The 16,185-nt window shown below is 42.2% G+C and overlaps 1 protein-coding gene across 7 annotated transcripts in view; it reads right to left on the bottom strand.

Moving 5' to 3' along the window:
• The window catches only part of TM2D1 (TM2 domain containing 1), a 44,706-nt gene extending 32,175 nt beyond the window's left edge, over window positions 1–12,531 (bottom strand). For 3 of the 7 annotated variants that reach the window (XR_010124387.1, XM_063654931.1, XM_063654924.1), the window contains exons 1-3: window positions 12,295–12,513; window positions 11,680–11,821; window positions 11,106–11,165 (exon numbers count right to left, since the gene is read on the bottom strand). Coding sequence is in view for 6 of the 7 variants with exons in the window: in XM_063654931.1 (XP_063511001.1) it covers window positions 11,106–11,165; window positions 11,680–11,821; window positions 12,295–12,513 (421 nt within the window). In the remaining variant the exon portion in view is untranslated. Of the gene's footprint in view, window positions 1–11,105; window positions 11,180–11,679; window positions 11,822–12,294 lie in introns of all 7 variants that reach the window. The other 4 variants (XM_063654940.1, XM_063654946.1, XM_063654948.1 and 1 more) reach the window with 4 other exon arrangements.
• Window positions 12,532–16,185: the final 3,654 nt, after the last annotated feature.

Here is a 16,185-nt window from a genome sequence, read left to right as displayed (position 1 = left end):
TTTATTGAAACCGAGTCTCACTCTATTGCACAGGCTGGAGTGCCCTGGTGCAATCTCAGCTCACTGTAACCTCCGTCTCCTGGGTTCAAGCAATTCTCATGTCTCAGCCTCTCCAGTAGCTGGGATTATAGGCACCTGCTACCGTGCCCAACTAATTTTTGCATTTTTAGTAGAGATGGGGTTTCACCATGTTGGCTAGGCTAGTCTCGAACTCCTGGCCTCAAGTAATTCACCGGCCTCAGTCTCCCAAAGTGCTGGGATTACAGGTGTGAGCCACCGTACCCAGCCTCCGGTATATTTAATACTATCATGAAAATTAAAATGTTATAGCACTCTTCAAAGTGGACTCTAAACACCACAGCAATTTGACAGCCATCATGATCCACTGGAGAACAGATATGAAAGAACTACTCTCTAAAATTCCACAATTTTGCATCAATTTTAGGAAAGAGTGCACACTTAAAAGCTGAGAATTGGCTGGGCACAGTGGCTCACGCCTGTAATCCCAGCACTCTGGGAGGCCAAGGCAGGCGGATCACTTGAGGTCAGGTCACCTGACCAACATGGTGAGACCCTGTCTCTACTAAAAACACAAAAATCAGTGGGGTGTGGTGGCACACACCTGAAATCCCAGCTACTTGGGAGGATGAGGCAGGAGGATCGCTTGAACCCAGGAGGCAGAGGTTGTAGTGAGCTGAGACTGCGCCACTGCACTCCAGCCAGGGAGACAGAATGACACTCCACCTCAAAAAAAAAAAAAAAGCTGAGAATCTAGGCTGGGTGCAGTGGCTCATGCCTGTAATCCCAGCACTTTGGGAGGCCGAGGCAGGCGAATTACTTGCAGCCAGGAGTTCAAGACCAGGCTGCCCAACATGGTGAAACCCATCTCTACCAAAAATACAAAAAATTAGCCAGGCGTGGTGACATGTGCCCGTGGTCCCAGCTACTCAGGAGGCTGAGGCAGGAGAATTGCTTGAGCCTGGGAGACGGAGATTGCAGTTAGCCACAATCATGCCACTACACTCCAGCCTGGGTAAGAGGACAAGACCCCCCCATCTCAAAAAAAAAAAAAAAAAAAAAAAAGGAGGGGTCTGCAGGAATATCTATAAACACAGGTTTTTTTTTCTCAAAAAGCAGCTTTAAATCTTTTCATATCCTCAAGCCAGTAAGTAGATTAAGTGTGCCAGAAAGCACAGTATTATTAGATTGTAGATCATTTTTCTCTACAAGTATTTATTACCTTGCACTTGCTTAGTCTGAAGCTGTCACCTTCTTGTCATACAGCCTTGTGAGATCTTCCTGCAGATTATCTAAAATCAGGTCTTAAAGAGACAATTGCAATACAAGACACTTATGATACCAGCTGGGGATATTTTCCAATATACCTTGCATAATAGAAATGCACTGTTTTTTTGAGATGACAGGTTTCTGCACAAAACTTTTAAAAACCAAATATTTCTAGGTGAGTTGAAAATGCCTGGTAAAAAATATTAAAAACTAAAGAGCCCTGGATAGGCACAGTGGCTCACACCTGTAATCCCAGCACTTTGGGAGGCCGAGGTGGGTGGATCACCAGGTTAGGAGTTCAAGACTAGGCCTGGCCAACATGGTGAAACACCATCTCTACTAAAAACAGAAAAATCAGCCGGGCGTGCTGGCCTGTGCCAGTAATCCCAGCTAGTCAGGAGGCTGAGGCAGGAAAATTGCTTGGACCCGGGAAGCGGAGGTTTCAGTGAGCTGAGGTCAGGCCACTGCACTCCAGCCTGGGTGACATAGCAAGACTCTGTCCAAAAAAAACTAAAGAACCCTTTCTTTTGCTTTATTTTTGTGGCAGGGTCTTGTTGTCACCCAGGCTAGAGTGCAATGACACGATTACGGCTCACTGCAGCCTCAACCTCCTGGGCTTAAGAGACCCTCCCGCCTCAGTCTCCCAAGTAGGTGGTACTATAGGTGTGTGCCACCAAGCCTGGCTAATTTCTGTATTTTTTGTAGAGACAGGTTTTCACCACGTTGCCCAGGCTGGTCTCAAACTCCTGGGCTCAAGCAATCCACCTATTTCGGCCTCCCAAAGGTGTGAGCCACCATGCCCAGCCAACAGTATCTATTTTCAACTAGATAGTTCTGATTGTCCAAAATCCCATATTTTGAGAGTTTTAGTTTTCAATATTTAATCATTTTTAATAGCTGCTTTGTATACAATATAAAAAAAGATGAAAGACAGAAAAAAGCCCAACACTCCAGGATTACTCAGGAAAGACACCATAGCGGAAAGAGGTACCATCGTGATGGGAAAACCACATTGCAATGATTCAAGAATTTTGACATACATTTGAGCTACTTATTTCAAGGGATGAAAATTATATACTTGAGTGAAGAGGATAAACTGTTGCTCCAAATAAATAGACAGAAGACATGAGAAAATAATGAGAGAAACTCAGAATGATTTATTTGAAAAGATCGAGAACTCCAAAGAGCAGGACTTTAGAACTAGACAGATTTGGATTTAAGTCCTGTCACTTAACTAGCATGTTCCTTCAAGAAAAATAAAACCTCTCTGAATCGTGTTTCCAATCTGTGACATGGGACGTATCTTTTATACTCCTGTTATATACATTTAAAAAGCATACAGGCTGGGTACAGTGGCTCACATCTCTAATCCCAGCACTTTGGATCACTTGAGTCCAGGAATTCGAGACCAGCCTGGCCAACATGGTAAAACCCGGTCTCTACTAAAAATACACAAATTAGCCAGCCATGGTGACCTGCATCCGTAATCCCAGCTACTGGTGAGGCTGAGGCACAAGAATTGCTTGAACCCGAGAGGCAGTGGTTGCAGTGAGCCAAGATGGCGCCACTGAACTGAAGCCTGGGTGACAGAGCAAGACTGTCTCAAAAAAAAAAAAAAGAAAGAAAGAAGGAAAAAAAAGAAAAGAAAGGAAAAAGAAAAGGCATATGTTGTGTAAAGCATGGTGCTTGGTTAGAAAAGGTATTCAAAAAGTGTTCAGGGGCCAGAGCCCAGGTTTTTTTGTTTGTTTTTTGTTTTGTTTTTTTGAGACGGAGTCTGGCTCTGTTGCCCAGGCTGTTCGTGCAGTGGCGCGATCTTGGCTCACTGCAAGCTCCACCTCCCAGGTTCACGCCATTCTCCTGCCTCAGCCTCCCGAGTAGCTGGGACTACAGGTGCCCACCACCATACCCAGCTCATTTTTTTTTTTGTATTTTTAGTAGAGACGGGGTTTCACCATGTTAGACAGGATGGTCTCGATCTCCTGACCTCGTGATCCGCCCGCCTCGGCCTCCCAAAGTGCTGGGATTACAGGCGTGAGCCACTGCACCCAGCCGAGCCCAGGAATTTAAGACAAGCCTGGGCAACATAGTGAGACTCTGTCTCTAAAGAAAAAAAAAATTAGCCAGGCATGGTGGCATGTGCCTGTAGTCCTAGCTACTCGGGAAGTTGAGGCAGGAAGATCTCTTGAGCCTAGGAGATCCAGGCTGCAGTGAGCTATGATCCTGCCATTGCACTACAGCCTGGGCGACAGAGCAAGGCCTCTCTCTACTCTCCGCCAACACCCCCCAAAAAATTATATATATATATAATTTTATATATGTATATAATTATATATATACACATACACACACACACACACACACATACACACACACACACACAAAGAGAGTTAGATTCCCCACTCTAGGAAATCAGAGAAATTCAACACTTAGAAGACTAAAAAAGAAATGAATATAACATTGTGAGTGGCTATAAAAATAACGTAAGATTTTATGATATGAAATTAATTAATTCAGAAGAAGCCTACAACCCTAGAGTTTATTTGTTTAGACATACTTTATAATGATTTCGTTTCATCCTTGTAAGAAAGAAGAACTTGTTAAGTAAGCAGATTCACAATATTTCTTTTTTTTTCCTTTCACAAACAGGAAAACTGAGGTTCCAAGAAATTAAATGAGTTGACTAAAGGGCAAATAATACTCTCTAAATCCTAGACTAAAACTCATTACTCTTAATCAATACTCTTTCCATTATATCATAATTATCCCATGCTAACACTGATTTCAGCAATAAGCAAGAATAAACAAATCAGTATGACAAGATCAAAGAAGCCAGTTATGGCCGGGCGCAGTGGCTCACGCCTGTAATCCCAGCATTTTGGGAGGCCAAGGCCGGCGGATCACGAGGTCAGGAGATTGAGACCATCCTGGCTAACACGGTGAAACCCCTTCTCCACTAAAAATACAAAAAAAAAAACAAAAAACAATTAGCTGGGCGTGGTGGCGGGCACCTCTAGCCCAGCTACTTGGGAGGCTGAGGCTGGATAATGGCGTGAACCCGGGAGGCAGAGCTTGCAGTGAGCCGAGATAGTGCCACTGCACTCCAGCCTGGGAGAAAAAGCAAGACTCCGTCTCAAAAAAAAAAAAAAAAAAGAAGCCAGTTATCAGTAAATGTTACCTAGTAGACAAAATTAAGCAACATGCTACAAGCCTGAAAACGATTCAATTTGCAGTTTTCTTGCAAAAAGGTTTGGTTCTGACCAACGTCTAGGATTTAGATAATATCAATTCAAGCCAATAACTACACAGTATTCATTATAAAAAGCAACAGTGTGGTTTTTTTTTTGTTTGATTGGTTTCTTTTTAGAGACAGGGTTTCACTCCGTTGCCCAAGATGAAGTGAAGTGGCATGATCACAGCTCACTGTAGTCTCGAACTCTTGTGCTCAAGACATCCTCCAGCCTCAGACTACCAAATAGCCAGGATTACAGGCACACACCACCACACCTGGTGTAGAAAGCAGTGATGTTTTTCAAATACAGAAATGTTAAACCAGAAATAATGTAATCAGAAAATGAAGTTTCACAACAATAAAAAAAAGGACTAAATTTAGCCTGGGCAACTCTGCAAAAAATACTTAGCTGGGACTGATGGCGCATGTCTGTAATCCCAGCTACTTGGGTGGCTGAGGCAGGAGGATCGCTTGAGTCCTGAAGATGGAGGCTGCAGTGAGCCGTGATCGCACCACTGCACTTCAGCCTGGGCCACAAAGCAGCGAGACCACGTCTCCAAAAACAACAACAACAAAACACGCCAGGTGTGGTGGCTCACACCTGTAATTCCAACACTTTGGGAGGCCGAGGCAAGTGGATTGCTTGAGCTCAGGAGTTAGAAACCAGCCTGGGCAACATGGTGAAACCCCATCTCTACAAAAAAATGCAAAAATTACCCGGGCATGGTGAGGCTAAGGTGGGAGGATCACTTGAGCCTGGGAGGTGGAGGTTATAGTGAGCAGAGATCCTGCGACCGAACTCCAGCCTGAGTGACAGAGTGAGACTCCATCTCCAAAAAAAAAAAAGAGAGAGAAAAATAAAGTTGGCAAGAGCCAACCCCATCTCCATATTTTTAGCATTAAAAGAGTTCTCCTCTGAGAGTGCTAGATTTGGAAAATAATCATTTTGCAACTATCAGAATAAAGAATAGCTGCAGGGAACACTTTTTCCATTTTATGGAACGAAGTGTTGACCATTCTATAAAAAAAGAATAGTTCAGGCCAGAATCATTAATGGGATGTAAATCTGGGGGTGGTACGGGGATATCTGCATGGCCTTAATGAGCATCCCTTTAGATTATTTATAGTTGCAAAGAAAAAATACTAACTATACAGTAGAAAAAGCTGAGTGATAAACAACATCACCAAGGAGAAAGAGATAATTATCATGTGCCCCCAGATGTGAGATGTTGGGAAGGACACTCCATCAATTATGTTACTTTACAGCGTGGAATGTATATCCTAAGTCTAATCATAAGGAAGTATCAGACAGTCCCAATGAGGAACATTCTATTAAAATAAAGGGAGGCTGTAGTCATCAAACATGTAAGTCAATGTCATAAAAGACAAAGAAAGTTGTGGAAATGCACCAATTTAAAGAAAACTAAATGTAAAATTTGATTTTAGGGTTCTGTACTGGGAGAAAATGCTAAAAAGGCATTATTTGGGTCATTTGATAAAATAAGAATATGGATTAAAGCATGTGTATTAATAAATTAAATTTACTAAAGTTTGTAACTGAACTGTATGTTAAGAAAATATTTCTATTTTCATTTTTTTGTTTTATTTTTTATTTATTTTTTGGAAACAGGGTCTTGCTCTGTCGCCCAGGCTAGAGTGCACTGACACAATCAGGGCTCACTGCAGCCTCACCTTCCTGACTCAGGTAGTCCTCTCACATCAGCCTCCCAAGTAGCTGGGACTACACATGTGCGCCACCATGCCTGGCTAGTTTTTTGTAGAGATGGGGTTTCACCACATAGCCCAGGCTGGTCTAAAACTCCTGGGTTCAAGTGATCTGCCCACCTAAGCCTCCCAAAGTGCTGGGATTACAGGCATGGGCCACCACATCTGACCTGGAACATCTCTACAGAAAAACACAAAAGTATTTCTAGGGGCAGAAAAAAGTATATACACAAACAGAGAGAGAAAGAGAGTATGTTAACAATTGGTCAATCTGGGTAAAGGGTATATGGATGGAGTTTTGTGGGTTTTTTTGTTTTTGTTTGTTTTGAGACAGAGTTTTGCTCTTGTTGCCCAGGCTAGAGTGCAGTGGCGCAATCTTGGCTCACTGCAACCTCCGCCTCCCGGGTTCAAGCGATTCTCCTGCTTCAGCCTCCCAAGTAGCTGGGATTACAGGCATGCATCAGCACGCCCAGCTAATTTTGTATTTTTTTTAGTAGAGACAGGGTTTCTCCATGTTGGTCGGGCTGGTCTTGACTCCTGACCTCAGGTGACCCACCCGCCTCAGCCTCCCAAAGTGCTGAGATTACAGGCATGCACCACCGCGCTCAACCTAGGGTGGAGTGCTTTGTACTACTCTTATTCTTCTAACTTTTTGGTAGGTTTAAAACTATCGCCAAATAAAAAGATTAAAAATAATATACTGTTTGCAACATTAATTTACAGTCAGAAGTTAGAATAATAACTTCTAACAGTCAGTTCTCCCCACTGAGGCAGAGTAGTGACTATAAAAGACTATGAAGAGGGCTTCTGCCATGTTGATAATGTTGTTTCTTGATCTGGAAGCATTTACAGGTGTGTTGTTTGTGGAACTCATTTGAATTATACTTAACATGCACTTTTCTGTAAACATACTATACTTTAATACAAACTTAAGAAAATAAAGAAGACTTCTGTCAAAGGACCACAGCAAAATTTTCTGGAGGTAAAATCTAAATATTTTTTGTATTTCAGTGATAGAAAAATGGAAAATACTTGCTGATATATGTGTATGTAACCTAGACAGAACACTTCTTTTTTTTTTTTTTCTTTTTTTAGACAGAGTCTGGCTCTGTCGCCCAGGCTGGAGTGCAGTGGCATGATCTTGGCTCACTGCAACCTCCGCCTCCCAGGTTCAAGCAAGTCTCCTGCCTCAGCCTCCCAAGTAGCTGGGACTATAGGCATGTGCCACTACGCCCGGCTAATTTTTCGAATTTTAGTAGAGACGGGGTTTCGCCATGTTGGCTAGACTGGTCTCAAACTCCTGACCTCACATGATCCGCACACCTCGGCCTCCCAAAGTGCTGGGATTATAGGTGTGAGCTACCTCGCCCAGGCTGACAGAACACTTCTTGAGGGCAGGGATTATGTCTTCTTTTGTATATCACCTATACCACCAAGGAGATGCCTGCCACATAATAATTTCTTAATAAATAAATATAAATAAATGAACAAATTCTCAATCAATAACAATATTTTGTAATATAAATTGTCTTAATAAAGTAAATTTAGTTTTAAATTATTCATTACCAATAAATACTTTCTCAATAAACAAATGCGCTTGTTGAATGATACTGAGCTAACCAGGAACCATTTTAAGACCACATCAATTTATTGTCATAGATGAATTTCCTTTGCCTTTTGTCCCAATTCCTACTCACTAGCCCCAAACTCCCCTCTGTAAAACACTGCTCAAGCTCATCCCTACCCAAACATTAGTTTATGAACAGCCAGGTGTGGTGGCTCATGTCTGTAATACCAGCATTTTGGAAAGCCAAGCAGGTGGATCGCTTGAGCCCAGGAGTTCCAGACCAGCCTGGGCAACATGGTACATCCCACCGCTACTCACCCCTCCAAAAAAATACAAAAAATTAGCCAGGAGGCCGGGCACGGTGGCTCAAGCCTGTAATCCCAGCACTTTGGGAGGCCGAGGCAGGCGGATCACGAGGTCAGGAGATCGAGACCATCCTGGCTAACACGGTGAAACCTGTCTCTACTAAAAATATAATAAAAAATTAGCCAGGCATGGTGGCGGGCGCCTGTAGTCCCAGCTACTCGGGAGGCTAAGGCAGGAGAATGGCATGAACCCAGGAGGCGGAGGTTGCAGTGAGCCGAGATCGTGCCATTGCACTCCAGCCTGGGCGACAGAGCAAGACTCCAGCTCCAAAAAAAAAAAAAAAAAAAAAAAAAAAAAATTAGCCAGGTATAGTGGCATGTACCTGTAGTCCCAGCTACTCAGGAGGCTGAGGTGGGAGGATCTCCTGAGCCTGGGAGGTGGAGGTTGCAGTGAGCTAAGATGGTGCCACTGCAGTCTAGCCTGGGTGACAGAGTGAGATCCTGTCTAAAAAAAAGAAAAAGAAAGAAGAAAATTAGGCTGGGCTCAGTGGCTCACACCTATAATCCCAGCACTTTGGGAGGGCGAGGCAGGTGGAACACCTGAGGTCAGGACTTCAAGACCAACCTGGCCAATACGGCGAAACCCTGCCTCTACTAAAAATACAAATTTAGCTGGGCATGGTGGTGCACGCCTGTAATCCCAGCTACTTGGGAGGCTGAGGCAGGAGAATCACTTGAACCCGGGAGGCAGAGGTTGCAATGAGCTGAGATTGCACCACTGCACTCCAGCCTGAGTGACAGAGCGAGACTCTGTCTCAAAAAAAAAAAAAAAAAAGAAAAGAAAAAGAAAGAAAGAAAGAAAAAGAAAAGTAAACATAGTTTGAGAATTTCACAATAGCTCTTCATATACTCAGTGAAAAAAACAAAGGAAAAATAATTCTGGCTGGAAGAATGAGAGAGATCACTGAACTCACACTTTTCACAACTCTTAATATTTTTCTCCTATGTTAGAACCAAAATGCATGTTTCATGAGCTATTTTGATATCCATCTCTGATCAGGAGTTAGAATTGATTCACCATAGCTAGTCCATGAGCTTTTGTGTGTTTTAAAAAAGGCAATTAGCCGGGCACAGTGTCTCATGCCTGTCATCCCACCACTTTAGGAGACCAAAGCAAGAGAACTGCTTGAGCCTATGAGTTCAGGACCAGGCTGGGCAATATAGGGAGACCCTCATCTCTACAGTTAAAAAAAAAAAAAAAAAAAAAAGTCAGGGAGACAGTCCTGGTGGCTCATGCCTGTAAACCCAGCACTTTTTTTGGGAGGCCCAGGCAGGCGGATTGCTTGAACCCAGGAGTTTGAGACCAGCCTGGGCAACATGGCAAAACCTTGTCTCTACCAAAAATACAAAAGATAAAATAAAATAAATTAGCTGGGCATGGTGACGCACACCAGTAGTCCCAGCTACTCCAGAGGCTGAGGTGGGAGGATCACTTGATACTGGGAGGCGGAGGTTGCAGTGAACTGAGATGGCACCACTGCACTCCAGCCTGGGTGACATAATGAGACCCCCAGAAAGAAAAGTAATAAGATAATATACGCCTTATAGAGGAGATATTGCTTAGTATGTATACATTTATTTTATTTAGATATATTACAGTTAAAGAAACTTTTTTCCCCCAAAGACGGAGTCTTGCTCTGTCACCCAGGCCAGAGTGCAATGGCGCAATCTTGGCTCACTGTAACCTCTGCCTCCCAGGTTCAAGCAATTATCCTGCCTCAGCCTCCCGAGTAGCTGGGATTACAGGTGCCCATCACTGCACCTGGCTAATTTTTCTACTTTTAGTAGAGACGGGGTTTCACCATGTTGGCCAGGCTGGTGTTGAACTCCTGACCTCGTGATCCGCCCACCTTGGCCTCCCAAAGTGCTCGGATTACAGGTGTGAGCCACCATGCCTGGTCATTTAAAGGAACTTTGTAAGTGATCCTTTCCTTTGTAGTTAACTTATAAATATCCTTTGATTTGCCTGTTTTACACTTCGAAGTCTTTTATATCATAGTTTTCAGAATAGAGAATAGTTACACATAAAGAAGAGTTAGTTCTCAAATAGCTGTTTCAATCATTCATATGAAAGATGCTAGAAATCTGTGAATACTAGTGTAACTCAAGCATCCCACTTCATACTGGGAAGCCGGCAGCCAGCTGTCTCAAAAATAAAAATAAAAAAAGCATTTTTCTAGCCTTGATGGTTGTTTTGTATATACGGAGATATCAAAGGAAATGACACAACTAAAAAGAATTTCTGCCCCAAAAGAAGTCTGCCCTCCTGCCCTCCAGTTAGGTGTCCTCTGGAATAAAATGTTGAATCCACTTAAGAATTATTGATAAATAAATTCATAAACGTAAAAAATCATTTTGGTGCCAACTGAATGTTAAATACACACACATAAACACATACCCCAAATCAAATAAATACCATCAAATATAAACCAAAGTAATATAATCAAAGTAATTATTTATCAAAGTGACAAACGACAGTGATGAAGTTGCTGGGAAGCATAAAGGACTTGTAGGTATTGTGGCACTAGCCAAGAACTATCAGGGAAGTATTCATAGATGATATAAGTGGAGAGCTAAAGGAAAATAAAAGGAAGACTTTCCATGTGAGGGAATGATATGCTTATTAATTTGAGGAAAATAAAGTATATAAAATATAAGTACACTTGCCTAACTGAATCTGAGAACATCCATGTCCAGCCCTATTATTGTTTATATGGTGAAATTTCACCATTTCAGAACAAGTAAGATTCTTTTTAAATTAAATACTGACAACCCCTAGCTAGTTCTCCAATTTTAAGTTACTCCGGAAACTGAACAATAATGTTATAATTCAGAAAAAATGCATTTATTAATTGCCTTTAGTGATCATACATTGACCTATGAAATAATGTTTTTAAAATTATTTTTAAAGACATGTTTCTTGAAGTCTTACCATGAGCTGTGTAGTTTGTACAGTTAACTGGTTCTTGCGTAGCGTCATTTATTTTTGGATCTTTACAAATATATGTAAAAAAAAAGTTAAGGAAATACGGACTACATTCCAACACAACACATTATCATGCCTTTACTATTCATATTATATACTCATGTTGATATTCACATGTAAATAGAGGCTGCTAGTTTGTCCAAGTCAATAAGCATATGTACAAATATACTTTTAGTATTGCTAAGTAATACTTGAGGCAGGAGGATCACTGGAGCCCAGGAGTTTGGGAAGAACAGCCTGGGCAACATAATGAGAAGTCTGTCTCTACAAATAATATAATAATACATAAACATTACAATAAACCTTTAAGTTTGCCCCATAATTATCCACGTTTTTAGTCATGAGAAAACAGAGTTCAAATAAGTCACCCAAGGTTACAAAGTGCAACAGAAATTTATCCACTGAGGCCCCACGCGGTGGCTCAGGCTGAGGGCGATGCGGATTGCTTGAGACCAGGAGTTCAAGACCAGCCTGGCCAACATGGCGTAAACCCCGTCTCTACTAAAAATACAAAAATTACCCTGGTGTGGTGGCGCATGCCTGTAGTCCCAGCTACTCAGGAGGCTGAGGCAGGAGAACTGACTGAACCCGGGAGGCGGAGGCTGCAGTGTGCTGAGATCGCGCCACTGTACTCTAGCCAGGGCGACAGAGTGAGACCCTGTCTCAAAAAAAGAAAACAGAAAGAAATTTGTCTGGCAGTCTAGCATCTCATGAAGCTTGAGGATGACATGAGGTAATATGCATAATATACATAAAGTTAACGATAAATGGGCAACACATCGGCTAGATCGTTATAACTTGTCTTCCCCCTAGGAGGAGTTGGCAAACATTTCCAGGGTAAGAGACTATCCATCTTTGTATTACTAGAGTCTAGAACGGGGCCTGGCATACTTAAGGATCTACATGTTTTATTGAACAAGTAAGCACACTGATAAAAAAGAAAAAAAAAAGTGGATCAGAAGAGGAAGCGCCAATGACTAGTAAAATCATAAGGAAATCACAGAGGGTGGCCTCTGGCCCTCCCATCTCCACAACTCTGTTCACCTTCAGGGATCCTTCAGTCATTAGAAGCCACAGATTAGATTATCGTTTTCACTCAGTACAGCCCTAGCCAGTCCTGACGGCAGCGACCCACCTGCGACCCCAACTCTACCTCGCCTCCACGGGGGGGTGTTTCCCACAGAGGATATTGTCCCACTTTGAGGTCCTCGCACTTAAGCGACTCCTCGCCCCCGGCGGAAGTGGCAACAGCCCCCCAGGGTCCTGTAGTGACTGAGACGAACCACAGGACACCAACGAGTCTGGCCGTCACGGCCTCCGGAGCAGACGGACCGGACGGCCAGGCGGCCGCCATCTTGGAGACCGACACTTTCTCACCACTTCCGCTTCCGCCTCCGCCCAGGAGCGGGAGGGAGAAGGGCAACAGGGCGAGGTTCTTAAAGGGACCTCGCAAAGGATAGAGGCCAGTTCTGTCTCTTCGCGTGTTCTGCCTGTGAGCCCGTGGAATCACATTGGGAGACCCTTTTAAAATATGTATGTACCCAGTCCCTCGGGGCGAATTTTCCCCCACGAACCCTTGGAAGGAGCTAAGGTTGATCTTTGAGTGCTGGAGGGAGGAAACGAGTGGTTTAGGCAATCAGGTGCTTCACCCGCTTCTCATTCCCGCGCCCTTAGCTGAGGCTTCTCGGTCCTCTGAAAGTGCCAGCGGCGCCAGAGGTTGGAATCATGCTTTCCTGACATCATCGCAGTTAGCCCTGATAGGTTTTGGGTTTACAGATAAGGAACAAGGCTCAAAGACGCTGAAACACACTGACTTTAATCACTAAGTGACTCAGTCGGAATGAAATTGATGTTTGCCAGATTTCAGATCTATGCTCTTACTAATTGACATAATGTCCTCCTGTAACTTTAGAGAAGGATTTTGGAAGGCTGCCACGAACAGAACTTAAAAACTCTGAGAGACATTACGCCTTTCAAAAAAAAAAGTGACAATTTAGGTGGGGGATAATTTGGGGGGTGGAAACTGTAACAAGAGAAAACCAAATAGTTTATGATTAAGTGAAAAGTTGAAGATTTTTTTCCTCCATCTGTTGTTTTTAAATTTCTATATGTTCTAAAAGTTCTGTGGTGGGGAACTTTAATAGTGAGAAAAAAAAGTTTTCTTAAAGTTTAATCTTTTTTTTGTCTAACAATATAAAAATTTGAACTTGAGTGGTGCTTCTTCATCCATACTTAAGCACTAACTTTGGTGGTTCTCAAACTTTGAGTAGCATCTGAATCACCTGTAGTAGTTACTAAAACAGAATGATAGACCCCGCACTCAGAGTTTCCTTGTTATGGAGACTCAAGTAGACTGGAATCTCCTGCTTTCAGGAAAAATTGGTCTGTTTGGGGATCTATCTGCTTCCTTAAACCTTCAGTTGAGCATGTGGCATTTAGCATGAGTGAATCCATTTTGGTTTGATCTAGTATTTGGGGGCCTAGTGCAGGAGCTCAGTTTGAAACAATGGCCTCCCATAATTTTTGTTTAAGAAATCCAAGACTAAGGATCAGAATGTCTGTTACACGTATTACCTGGTAATAAAAGACAGTAACTTTGCATTTTGACTACCATTTTGATGCTTTTAGAATGTTCTGGTTTGGAATCTATAAAGAACTTAAACAAATTTACAAGAAAAAAAAACAAAACAACTCCATCAAAAAGTGGGCCAAGAGTATGAACAGATATTTCTTAAAAGAAGACACTTATGTGGCCAACAAACATATGAAAAAAAGCTCATCATCACCGGTCATTAGAGAAATGCAAATCAAAACCACAATGAAATACCATCTCACGCCAGTTAGAATGGCGATCATTAAAAAGTCCGGAAACAAAAGATGCTGGAGAGGATGTGGAGAAATAGGAATGCTTTTACACTGTTGGTGGGGGTGTAAATTAGTTCAACCATTGTGGAAGACAGTGTGGCGATTCCTCAAAGATCTAGAACCAGAAATACTATTTGACCCAGCAATCCCATTACTGGGTATATACCCAAAGGATTATAAATCATTCTACTGTAAAGACACATGCACACGTATGTTTATTGTGGCACTTTTCACAATAGCAAAGACTTGGAACCAACCCAAATGCCCATCAATGATAGACTGGATGAAGAAAATGTGACACATATACACCATGGAATACTATGCAGCCATAAAAAAGGATGAGTTCATGTCCTTTGCAGGGACATGGATGAAGCTGGAAACCATCATTCTCAGCAAACTAACACAGGAACAGAAAATCAAACACTGCATGTTCTCACTTATAAGTGGGAGTTGAACAATGAGAACACATGGACACGGGGAGGAGAACATCACACACTGGGGCTGTCAGGGGGTGGGGGGCTAGGGGAGGGAGAGCATTAGGAGAAATACTTAATGTAGATGATGGGTTGATGGGTACAGCAAACCACCATGGCACGTGTATACCTATGTAACAAACCTGCATGTTCTGCACATATATCCCAGAACTTAAAGTGCAATAATTTTTAAAAATGTGATTGATGCCTGAACCCAGGAGGTGGAGGTTGCAGTGAGCAGAGATTGTGCCACTGCACTCTGGGCTGGGTGACAGAGCGAGCCTCTGTCTCAAAAACAAACGAACAAACAAAAATGTGATTGATAACATAGTGAGTGCTCTTTAAGTATTTGTTGACTATATAAAATTTGCTATATGGTATTTACAAAAGGCATATCCAGTAAAAAATGACACAGAAAGTATAAAAATGAAGAGATGAATTCATTTACCAGTTAGTAAATGATAATAAAAATAAAAGCATGCAATGAAATTGTAAGATAAAAAAAAAAAGAATGTTCTGGTTTGTAGAGCCTAGAATTCTGGAGAAAAAAATTAAAATATTTAAAATTTTTAAAAATTAAAATGTTCTGGTTTGATTTTTTTTTTTTAATTTGAGGCAAGGTCTCACTCTATCACCCAGGCTGGAGTGCGGTGGTACCATCATAGCTCACTGCAGCCTTGATATCCCAGGCTCAAGCCACCCTCCGCCTAAGCCTCCTGAGTTGCTGGGACTAGAGGCCTGTGTCACCACGCTTGGCTAATTTTTCACTTATTGTAGAGATGAGGTCTCTCTATGCTGCCCAGGTTGGTCTCAACCTCCTGGGCTCAAGCAATCCTCCTGCCTCAGCGTCTCAAAGTACTAGGATTACAGGCATGAGCCACCATGTCCAGCACCGATTTTAAAAATACAATCTAATAAAGAAAGTTGGGGTTAAAGGATACAAATTTCTAGTTTGAGTTTATTGAGATTATAACAAAATTAGATGTTTTTCTGCTGACTGCAAGAATATTGCTGATATTTGTATTTGTCATTTTCCACATTGATTTTGATTTAACTCTTTGAAAAGGCTTACTCTGCTGGTTTGTTGTTGTTGTTGTTGTTTTGACGGAGTTTCACTCTTGTCACCCAGGCTGGAGTGCAATGGCGTGATCTCAGCTCACTGCAACCTCCGCCTCCCAGGTTCAAGTGATTCTCCTGCCTCCGCCTCTCAAGTAGCTGGGATTACAGGCACCCACCACCACTCCCAGCTAATTTTCGTGTTTTGGGTACTCCATGTTGGCCAGGCTGCTCTCCAACTTCTGACTTCAGGTGATCCACTCGCCTTGGCCTCCCAAAGTGCTGGCATTGTGCCCAGCCCTCTTTACTGATTAATCTCATTATATATGATTATATTTATACTCTTCTACAGTATGTAAACTAAAAAGAACAAGAATGTTTCCCCATGAAAGTAAAGAAACAATACAAAATTTTTGACTCTTGAACTGATGATGTGTTTAAAAAAGCAAAAAAACAAAAAAAACTGTCGCTTCTTACTGCCCCTTAATCTATTTTCTCATGGCTCAGTAAAATATATTACTTTATTTCTTCGCAAACAGAGTCTCTGATCACATGATCAATGCATCGTCTAAATTTAGTAAGAACTTAAATCTCAATCTTTACAATGCCTAATTTCTTTGTCACATAAAAAT

The sequence above is a fragment of the Pongo pygmaeus genome, chromosome 1 (assembly GCF_028885625.2).
Source record: "Pongo pygmaeus isolate AG05252 chromosome 1, NHGRI_mPonPyg2-v2.0_pri, whole genome shotgun sequence".
Classification (NCBI taxonomy): domain Eukaryota; kingdom Metazoa; phylum Chordata; class Mammalia; order Primates; family Hominidae; genus Pongo; species Pongo pygmaeus.
Note: the sequence above shows the minus strand (reverse complement) of the source record. Positions and strands in the feature narration are given on the sequence as shown.